Source organism: Triticum dicoccoides, chromosome 6A (assembly GCF_002162155.2).
Source record: "Triticum dicoccoides isolate Atlit2015 ecotype Zavitan chromosome 6A, WEW_v2.0, whole genome shotgun sequence".
Classification (NCBI taxonomy): domain Eukaryota; kingdom Viridiplantae; phylum Streptophyta; class Magnoliopsida; order Poales; family Poaceae; genus Triticum; species Triticum dicoccoides.
In genome coordinates, this window is record NC_041390.1 from 482,348,986 (window position 1) to 482,360,242 (window position 11,257).

At 42.4% G+C, this 11,257-nt stretch overlaps 1 protein-coding gene and 1 non-coding gene across 2 annotated transcripts; both read left to right on the top strand.

Annotated features, from left to right (window-relative positions):
* The first annotated feature begins 1,720 nt into the window (after positions 1-1,720).
* LOC119317397 (high mobility group B protein 4-like) lies at positions 1,721-3,349 on the top strand. Its single transcript, XM_037591841.1, has 7 exons — positions 1,721-1,881; positions 1,990-2,082; positions 2,204-2,261; positions 2,348-2,392; positions 2,659-2,736; positions 2,822-2,902; positions 3,009-3,349. The coding sequence occupies exons 1-7, from the start codon at positions 1,841-1,843 to the stop codon at positions 3,030-3,032; spliced, it is 420 nt and encodes a 139-aa protein (XP_037447738.1). The 5' UTR covers positions 1,721-1,840; the 3' UTR covers positions 3,033-3,349.
* Positions 3,350-3,887: 538 nt separating this feature from the next.
* Positions 3,888-3,959, top strand: TRNAT-CGU. Its single transcript has one exon. It is a non-coding gene; the product is annotated as a tRNA-Thr (tRNA).
* Positions 3,960-11,257: the final 7,298 nt, after the last annotated feature.

Sequence of the window (11,257 nt, forward strand, 5' to 3'; positions counted from 1 at the left end):
TGCTGCTACCTTATGATGCGATGATAAATCCCGCATGAAGTCATTCTGCAGACGCTCATTTCTCATTATGCATTTTGTTATCTTCATTACATTTGTGTATGCAAGATGAATGGTCTCCATGTGTTGAAGAGGATCTCCACAAAGCAAAACCTGCCATGTGCAGCTGCATTCAAAAGCAAAACATTTATATGCACATCTTCAGGGGGAGCCTCTTCCAACCTATGAAGACAATGCCCATGTACTTTAATTTTTCACATACTTTTATCCCTATTGAAAACTTCAACCAGTTTGTCATCAATCACCAAAAAGGAAGAGATTGTAAGTGCATCTAGTACCACCCCTAGTTGGTTTTGGAGTATTGACGACAAACATGGTTGAGGGACTAATGTGTTCGTGAGAATTGCAGGATAACACGGGTAGTAGTCCCTCAGTGATACGATTTACCCACCAGAGATGACCCCTAAAAATGTATGAAGACATTGAAGACAATGGTGGTTCGTGAAGACATTCACGTTAAAGATAGTGACTTGTGAAGACATTCACTTGAAGACTATGGAGTGCGAAGACATGGTTTCTTTCGTAGTTCCATTTTCTTCTTTATTGAGTGATATGAACCATCGAACTGTTAAGTGGGGTCCAAATGAATAAAGTCAGATGACTGAAGTGATGCTCAACCAAAATCCTATGTCTTCGAACGAAGACAATGAGAGCGAATCTTATCCAGAGTTGGATGAGTCAGCTTTGATTGCAGCCCAAGCCAAGTTGTCGCGTGTGTTTGAAATCCGACTGTTGGAGACGTGTTGGTTCCTTAGTGACCCAGGGTCATTTCGGACATATCATGTCGGGTTGCCTCCTGGCTATAAATAGCCCATCCCCTACACCATAAATTGGTGGCTGCTCCGAGTTAGTGCACGACTTTTGTCGTTTAAGAGCAACCCACCTCCGAAGCCTTTGAGAGCGAGATCCTTGCGAGGACAAAACCCAAAACATCCAGAGCCAAAAGAGTGTTAGACATCATTGACGTTTTTTTGTCCGCGTGACCTGAAAACTTGTTACACTTGAGGATTGTGCATCCTCCAGCCGGTTAGGCGTCATGTTCTGAGAATCCAAAAGTCATTGTGGATCGTCGGTGAATGGAGTCTGTGAATATTTAAAAGTCTACCTTGAAGACTTACTAGAGTGATTGGGTAAGGACTAGGTGTCCTTAACTCAAGGGAATAAGGTGAAGACACATTCTTCTGAGTTCAATCTTAGCCTCCCTAAGTAGATGTACAATTGTCACAGCAACTGAAACTGGTCTACCAAATCCTTGTCTTCCTCAAGCTACTAGTTTTATCCCTTTCCTTTTTTACATTTCAATTTGTCTTCGTGAAGTCTTTGCTTGCTTGCCTAATCCATTTGAATTTGACTTTACTATGCAAAGGCGATTGGAAAGTGCTACGGAAGGGAAGAGGAAATGTGGGTAGGGTTTCCAGATCTTACCTGAAGGAACGAAAAAAAAATGACGAGCATTTTGTGCCCAAACATCATCGCAACGGGCAGCATATGCTTTGGTTGTGCGCAATGCGAACCCTGCTGCGCCCACGCATACCCTCAATCAAGAAACCAAAAAGACAGCGCCCACGCGTCGCAGCGTCTGCACCCACCGAACCCATCGCTGTCCCCTTTCCCCCGTTTCACGCCCGCCCACGCGGCCCCGCACCGCACAACGGCTCGCCACAAAGCCAACAAACCCAGCAGCCCCAGCCCTTTCCGCCTCCCCCCGCTCCCAAACCAAGCCCCGCCCCCGTTCTGTCCCTCCGCAAAACCCTAGCCCCGTACACGCGCGGCGACCTCCACCATGAAGGGCAAGGCCGACACCTCCAAGAAGGGCGAGGGCAGGTAAGATCTCCGCCTCTTTCGAAACTCCGCGAGGAAGGGTGCGGGGATCTCCGCCGTGGCCGGACATTTCACATCTGTGTAGGTTGTCTGACTGGTTGGTTCTTGCAGGCTCAAGGCCGCCGGCGGCGCCAGCAAGAGGAAGAAGGACGCCGCTGCCGCTGGCAAGCCCAAGCGCCCACCCTCCGCCTTCTTCGTTTTCATGTGAGCCCTCGCTCTCTAGCCCTGCTATTCCATCTCCCAGATCTCCAGATCTGTTCTACTTCTTGTTCAGCTTTGGTGGTTTCGTCCGGGTTTCTTAGTATATCTCGTGCCTGTTTCGCAGGTCTGAGTTCAGGCAGCAGTACAACGCGGAGAACCCCAACAACAAGAGTGTCGCCAACGTGAGCCACCTTACCCTGTTTTCTTCTCACTTTTATCTTCGCTTGTATAGACATCTCAAGCTGCTTTTGCCGTGCTGAGTGATTAGGTGAGCAAGGCGGCGGGTGAGAAGTGGAGAGCTATGTCTGATGAGGTGAGTGCATCTTTCAATGCTCAAACAGTCTCTGCATAGATCTTTCCTAGTGCACTTACCTGTTACTGTACTTTCTAAACATTCCTAAGCTGCACATAATTACAGCTTTTGTTCTTCAATGTATGTTTATGTGAAGTGGCTCTGTTGTAACTGAATAGTTAAATGCAATCTGCACATCTGTTTGTTCCAATAAACAACATATTCGTTACCGGGTGGCATGATAAATGTACTGTATATTTGGTTTATTGACCGGTTTAATTTGTTAGGACAAAGCACCTTATGTGGAAAAGGCTGAACAGAAGAAGAAGGACTATGAGAAGACCAAAGCCACCTTTGATAACAAGGTAACCTTGGGATCATGGTGCATGTTCGTCCAATTGTGAAGGTTACAAAGTTTTAGTGCTAATTTGACGTATCTAATTCTTTCAGGAGAGTGCGAGCTCCAAGAAGGCCAAGACTCAGAACGATGAGGAGGTCAAATCTGAGGTCGAAGATGAGGGTAGCGATGAGGTATAAACATTGAGCATTTTGGTTGATGGTTGGTTTATGTTTGTAGCGCCCAATGATGTTTACCCGCTAGTGCTTTTAGTGACACTCTTGATTTTTCTGTCTGCAGGAAAACGAGGACGATGATGAGTAAATAGTGTATCAGAGTATGAGGTAGCAAATTGGGTGTTGGGTCCCCGCTTAGTGTACTAGTTTGCTATCCTGCTATCCTCAGTGTTAGATGATGAGATTTGGAAGTAGATGTTGTGTTTGTGTGTTAAGGGGGCCCTTTTAGACTTGTGGACTCATGGTTTGAGAAGTTGCTTAGTAGTGTATTAGCAGAGAGGAAGCTGAGAATGCTACCAGCTGTTCCAATGCTTTTCTCTTGCTAACCACCTGTGTAAGAACTTGTTTTCATTCGCTAATCTGATGACTGACCAGCCATTGGCTCTTGGTTAATTTCGCCTTAAATTTGTCGTGGTTACTTCTTCTGTGTGCTACTGTGTGTAATCTATCTGCTTCGTTTGGCTTTTTGTAACTCGGTTGAATTCTTAGCTGTGACTTCATCTGCCCGAGTCTGTTGGTGATATTTGGTGTTTGCTGGGATTATTTCCGAGCTACAGAGTAGAATATGAACTACTCCTAGATTAGTGGGGCTGAGAACGTATTGTATAATTTGCTAATCTGCTGTTTGAGAATTGGCCGGTGTTGCTCTTTCTGGACGACATTTCAATGATGCTGGCACGGGACAAACAACTTGTCCAGGCGAGATGCAAATGGTAACTGCATTTTTGGGCAATATGAGAAGCCGTGTCCCATCCAGCGCGGATCTCTGCCGGTTTGCTTCAAGAGAAGCTCTATTTGTTGATCTCGTCATGGCGTCTAACTGCAGGTAGCGGTGCGGCCGCAGGGTTGCCTAGATGCTGCAAAACAGCAGATGCTGGTTAGGAGACGCAGCCGCTCAGGATAATGCGAATATTAATAACGCGATTTATAACTCGTCGTCTACGCTTCCGTAGCATAGTGGTAGTGCGTTCGCTTCGTAAGCGAAAGGTCGTGAGTTCGATCCTCACCGGGAGCATATTTTTTTGGCCTCAAGATTTTGGTAAGGTTCTCTCCCCTTCGTTCAGTCCTACGCTTTCCTCTTCCTCTCCCATTTTGACTTTTTCTCTCGCGAAAACCGCCTCAAACACATTATAACAAGCATTAAAGTTTCTTTTCCCGCATCCCACATTTGCACAAATACTGTGATTCTCAAGCAGACTTAAGTTTTGAAGATCAAATGGGGATGTCAAATTGAAGTACCAAATGAAGAGAAGCGAATGATATGATCCAAGAGTTAGCTATATTTTATATTTATTATATGATAAAACAGTATAACTGGGTGGATAAACCCCTAACTTTCTTTAATGTAATCTTATACAGGATGTAATTATTGTTTGATATCAATAAAAAGAGCCATGACAGGCTTCCCTAGGAAAAAAAACGCAACACTATGCACATCCCACTCCGTGCATACCGTAACATTGTACGGCTGAAATTTATCCTAATCAACCTAACAAAAAGGTGTAGGATGAAAATTGATCCTAATCAGTTCAAAACAGGCATATGTCTCGACGGATAAAAGGCATTGGAGTAAATGATTATGAACTGGGAGATGTAGAGAATTATTTAATTTTACGCACGACAAACATTTAAATATCTCACAACAAAATGGCATATCCAATTGTTCCTTAGCTACAGTACATGGATAGTATTCTTCCAATGTGCATGAATCATTGTTTGAACTTCACAGTCTTTTAAGTGTGATTTCTTTTGATCTGGTCAACAAAAACTTTCACCGATAATTAATAAATCATTTGAAAAAAATGTTGTACAAGTATTTCAAAAAATCTAGCCAAGCATTGGGAAAATGTTAAATGTGTATAGATTAAATATTGACCATACATTAAAAATAGTGATTTTTATTATTGTATATCAAAATATTAATAAGTCATTTGAAAAATGTTAATCAAGCATTTGACAAATTGTTAAATGTGTATAGAAATATGTTGACCATGCATTCAAATAATATTTATCTTGCATTTGGAAAAATGTTCATAAAGCATTTGAAAAATGTTAAAGGTGCATAGAAAAAATGTTGACCATTTATTAGAAAAATATTAATTTTGCACTTCAAAAATTTTAATCAAGAATTTGAAAAAGTTTAAAGTGCGTATAAAAAAATATTGACCATGAATTCAAAGAATGTTAATCTTGTATTTAAAAAATATTAATCTAGCATTTAAAAAATATGCATAGAAAAATGTTGACTATGTATAAAAAATGTTAAATTTGTATTGGAAAGATGTAAACATGTATTAGAAAAAATGCTGTTGACATATAAAAAAATGTAGAATGAAAATCCAAACTAACCAAAAAAATGAAAACTAAAAAAGAAACAAAATAAACCAAAAGAAAAAGGAAAATGAAAAACAAAACGAAGAAATAAATGAAAAAAGAATAAGAAAAGGAGAAGAAAAATGAAAAGAAACAAAAGAAATCAAAAAAGAAAAAGAACAGAAGAAAACCGAATGAAACAGAAGAAACCGAAGAAAGAAAAGAAAAAAACAAAAGAAAACAGAAAATCAGTGTAAAAACGGCTCTTTTCGTTCTAGTAGGTTATGCACGACTTATTAAACACAAACTCGATGTTAGCTCAGTGGGTAACAATTCTAAGAAGCAACCAGGAGATCCCAGGTTCAATCCCCTCTCGTAAATATATACCCTAATGGGCCGGCCCGATTAGTCAAAAAGCTTGAGCAAGATATAGCGCTCGCGCTCCGGCTTACGGGTTTAGGGCGTTGCCCGGCACGGCTCGGTTTTCTATGAGTTTTTTCATGTTTTTTGTTTTCCCACGTGGGCATTTTATCAGTTTTTTATATTGGACGTCGTTGGGAGCAGATCCACTCGATGCGCTGGTTCGTCTCCTCATGACTCATGAGTTGCACCAATTAGTACTAGAGACTAAGGCACGCTTTGCTGCGCCATTCTTCATTCATGAAATTTACTTTTTTATATATCTATTGATTATTGTGATTAATTGTTTTGCTTTGATTTTATCTGTGTGACTTTTTTAATGTTTTTATGGTATTTTTTGAGTATTTTTTTTCAAGAGAAGAGACAAGTTATTTGATGTATGGTTGTGAAGCCTTTGCACATTTTGCCCTTGTTTTTTTTTTAAAAAAAAGGATTACCCTAGCCTCTGCATCAGTATGATGCTCACAACCATCTTTATTCATTATTCACCAGAGTCTAACAAAATCAATAGAGGGATCAACCCGAAGCCTCCTTCTAGGCGAATACAGTCGCTACACCTACAAGTATACAGATGCGCCATGTCCGCATAATAGACACAATCTAATCCAGTGGGCTTAAGACCATCCCGTCTAAGCGTCCCATAACGTGCATCGCCTGCGCATGCTCTAGAATCCGTCGCCGCCATGGCACGGCTCGGTTTTCTATGAGTTTTTTCATGTTTTTTGTTTTCCCACGTGGGCATTTTATCATTATTTATATTGGACGTCGTTGGGAGCAGATCCACTCGATGCGCTGGTTCGTCTCCTCATGACTCATGAGTTGCACCAATTAGTACTGGAGACTAAGGCACGCTTCGCTGCGCCATTCTTCATTCGTGAAATTTACTTTTTTATATATCTATTGATTATTGTGATTAGTTGTTTTGCTTTGATTTTATCTGTGTGGCTTTTTTAATGTTTTTATGGTATTTTTTGAGTATTTTTTTTCAAGAGAAGAGACAAGTTATTTGATGTATGGTTGTGAAGCCTTTGCACATTTTGCCCTTGTTTTTTCTTTTAAAAAAGAAGGATTACCCCAGCCTCTGCATCAGTATGATGCTCACAACCATCTTTATTCATTATTCACCAGAGTCTAACAAAATCAATAGAGGGATCAACCCGAAGCCTCCTTCTAGGCGAATACAGTCGCTACACCTACAAGTATACAGATGCGCCATGTCCGCATAATAGACACAATCTAATCCAGTGGGCTTAAGACCATCCCGTCTAAGAGTCCCATAACGTGCATCGGCTGCGCACGCTCTAGAATCCGTCGCCGCCATGGTGTCAACCTGTGGTGATTGTTTGAACCTCTTGGGAGTTCTTATTTCACGCTAAACCAATGGAATTGCTATTATGACGCTCACATGGGTCAGCACACAAAGATCTTGCTCGCTCAGCTTGGCTCCCTGCTCCTCTCGCTCGTTTAGTTTTTTCCCCTCACCCCACTGCTAGCTCAAAAAAATGCCTATCTTTTTTTATTTGAAAAGGTTAGTTACATTAAATGATGTTTAATGAATTTTATAAATATTATGACTTTTAAAAACCATGAATTTTAGAAACATTCATGAATTGAAAAATATATTCATGGTTTCAACATGTTCGTAAAATAAAAACTTCTCAAACTTAAAGTATGTTCACAAACTTTACATGACCGTGAACTTAAAGATATCCACAAATTTAATAAATATTAACGAACTTGAAGAATTAAAAAATATGTTTATGTTTTTTAAAGTACACAAATTTTAATAAGTTCTCATGAATTAAAACATGAAAAAATAAAAAGAGAAAATAAATAAATCTAAACAACACACACTTACGTGTGGGGCCCTATTGACCCCCACAATCCTCGAAGCACCACAACGCTTCAATTCAAGGGAGCTTGAGATCTCTATAGATGTGTTCCTTTTTCTTATTTCACCTTTTGCTTTCTGATCTTATTTATTTTATGCTTTTTTCCTTACTTTATAATTTTTTTGTTTCTCTTTCTGTTTTAGGAGTACGAAATATTTTAAAAAATTGTAGGAACATAAATTCTGACACCCATGAACAACTATTTAATAAATTGTATCAACCACAGTTGCACAACCCCCTTGACAACGTGCAACTAATTGGTGGGAGGGTAGTAGTTGCATTTTTTTTCTTCACAAATACCACTGACAATTTTCATCTTTGATTTTGCTGTTTGTAAGCAGGGATCTATGCAAAATGGGATGGGGGCTTAGAACCAGTTTATCGATCTTATATTTTGCTACAATCCCTCGTATGTATTGGGGTAGGAACGTTTTCGGCGACCCTTATCTTTTTTTTTCTAACCTATTTATGTTATTTTTTGTCTGAATCTATGCGAAATGGGGTAGCGAATTTGTGTGTGAAACCTAGAGGATATGCAGTGTCTGATGCACATCTTATCTCATTTTTGTGCATTCAGGTCAAACACGTTTTGATGGCTAGCTTATGTTTATCATTCATGCCAATATTTTTCTTAGGGTTAATTATCCTTTTGCCCTCAGTGGTGTTCATGTGCTCAGTTTTGCCCTCAGATGCAAATTGTCCTCAGTTTTGCCCCTAGTCCGTGCATAGCAACTACGACGAGGCCAAACGGCCATATTTGAGTCCATTCCGTCCGCCGGCGTTAGTAGTTGTGGGTCCGGAGCTTACACGTGGGACCGCATGGACGTGGGTCCGGAGCTGACATGTAGGCCCCTGCAACTAAATCCCCAAATCATTCTAGCTCACACCCATCCGCCCGGCCGGCTGTCGTGCGCCGCCGCCGCCGCCACCTGCGCCGCGGCCAGCACCTGCCCCGCCACCAGCTGCACGCCCTGCTCCGCCGCTACCTCCCTGCGCCTACGCTCCACGGCTCATTGTGACGCCCACCACCTTCCTGCGACGCCACGGGTGGGGCGCCCGCCACCTGCTCGACCCGCGGCGCGGCCTCCTTCCGTGCGCCCGGCCGGAGCGCTCAAAGGTGGGGGGCTGCTGGAGCTATTTGAACTAGGAGGAAGAACCCTAGGGCGAAATGGAGAGCAGTGGCGACCCCGGAGTATTTGGCGAGGCAGGCATCGGGCCGGAGATCCGCCGCGTCCACGACTGGGTTCCCGAGGGGTAAGTCTCGCCTCTTGTTTAGATTGAGCTTACTTGTGCATTTGAACACTCGATTCGAGTAGGTTTGCCCAATTAGTGTGCTGATTGCGTCTCTGTTTTTCGCCGGTTAGGATGGAGTTGCGGTTTGCTTTCATGGTGCACATTAGAAGGGACTGGTACATGTTCGATGCAAAGGATAAGAAGAAATACCAAGGAGGTTTTGATTATCGGTTGCCAATGGCTAGTAGTTGAAGTTTCAGACAATTTGGGGAGGTAATTTGTAGCCAATATCCTTGGGGTTTGCTTGATGAAGTGGTTTACAAATACTATGATGGGGGAAAGAATTGGGTGACAGTTAGTAATGATGAAGAGCTAGCTACCATGTTTGTTAGGCATAAAGAGAAAGATAATTTCCATGTGAGGCTGCAAGTTGATGTGCTTGAGCAGGCATTTGGACCTAGGATGGCGGGTGCAACATCTCGGGGAGAATCAAGTCGTCGTAATGGCATCTCTAGCCAGAACAGTTCAGTTGGTGCATGACGACGTGGTGGCTCGACAAGTGTGAGCAACAGTAGTAGGGTCCCCCTTGAAGTGGAGCCTGATGGCTACAATTCTGGGGTTGATGAAGAGAAGTTATATTCTGATGTTATTCAGAATTTACGACGGGCACATAGGGCTGAAAACCAAGATGAGGCTCACAATGCAGTCCGTGTGGATGATGACGCGATGGGTGAGGACGAAGACCTTGCAGCTGTTCAATGGGACCCTTTGAACCCTCAAATGGAAGAAGGTACAGTTTTTGCATCCATGAATGAGTGTAGAAATGCACTTGTGACATACTGCATCAAGGTAGAACGTACTCTCAAAGTTGACAAGAGCGATCAAGTACGTTACAGAGTGCACTGTCCGACTGAGGGTTGTCCATGGAGGCTGCTTGTAGCTAAAATGCGGAATAGCACTAATGTTCAGGTCAAAGTGAATCCTTTTAAGCACACATGTCAGGAATCAACCCTTAGGAAGGATACAATCAGTAGAGCCAAGTCAAGATGGGTGGCAGAAGAAGTAAAAAAGTGGGTGAAAGAAAACCAGCAAGTGGGTCCAAAGGAATTGCAGAAGAACGATCAAAGATAAGTTCAAGATAGATTTACCATACATGAGGTTGTTCAATGGTAAACAACATGCTATGGATTCTATTTATGGTAACTGGCAGGAAAGTTTTCAATTGTTGTATTCATTCAAAGGTGAAGTGGAGAGGACAAGCCCAGGTAGTATTGTAGATATTGATCACCACACCGTGGAGTACACATTCAGGGGAGTGACAAAGACCAAGGAATGTTTTAGAAGGGTTTTTGTCTGCTTTGAGACTTGTCGCCGGGTTTTTTTGGCAGGCCGCAGGCCTTATTTGGCTATTGATGCCACTTTTCTCACAGGAAGGTTTAAAGGACAGTTAGTAGCAGCTTGTGCAGTTGATGCACATAGTTTTGTATTTCCAGTTGCCTATGGTGTGCTAGAGACAGAGTCTGAGGAGAGCTGGACTTGGTTTTTGCATAATCTCCGCCGGGCTATTGCACATCCCAATGGGTTGGTCATTCATACAGATGCCTGCAAAGGTTTAGAAGTGGTCGTGGACAATGTGTTCCCTGGAGTAGAGCATAGGGAATGCATGCGTCACCTTGCTGCAAATTTCATGAAGAAATTCAAAGGAAAGGTGTATACCGACAATTTATGGCCAGCATCTTTGACATGCAGTGTGAAGAAGCACAACTACCACTTGAGGCAGTTATACATGAATCCCAAAGTGAAAGAATACTTGGAAACACACCACTCCAAGTTATGGGCCAGAAGCCAATTCAGTGAAGTGAGCAAAGTTGACTATGTGCACAATAATCTAGCAGAGTCTTTCAACTCAACGATCCGGAAACTAAAGGGTCATTATGTGGTGGATTTGCTTGATAGAATAAGGATAGAATACATGCAGAAATTTCATTATCGTGCAGGAATAGCCGAGGCAAAATTCATGGGCCACATTATCATCCCTGCCGTGATGAATGAACTGAAGCAGAAGACAACAGGCTTGGAAATGAACATGACGCTTTGCTCGGGTACCACAGCAGAGATATCATATTTGGATAAAGAGAAGAGGGAATGGAGATATCCAGTGGATTTAGAAGCTAGAACTTGCAGTTGTAGGTAATGGCAGATAACTGGGTTGCCATGCATTCATGCCTTGTTTTTCATCACTTCTCTCCCAGGTCCAGCAGGGAACATACAGCAGTATGTGCATGATTACTACTATGTTGCAAGGTTCAAAGCCACATATGCTTATGCCTTGCCTGCTATAGAGGGAAAACAACAATGGGACATGGTGGACCCTGGATTCAAGCTTTGCGCTCCAGTTCCGAAGAGAGCAGCAGGTAGACCAAGGAAGAGTCGAATAAGACCTCGCAGCGAAGGA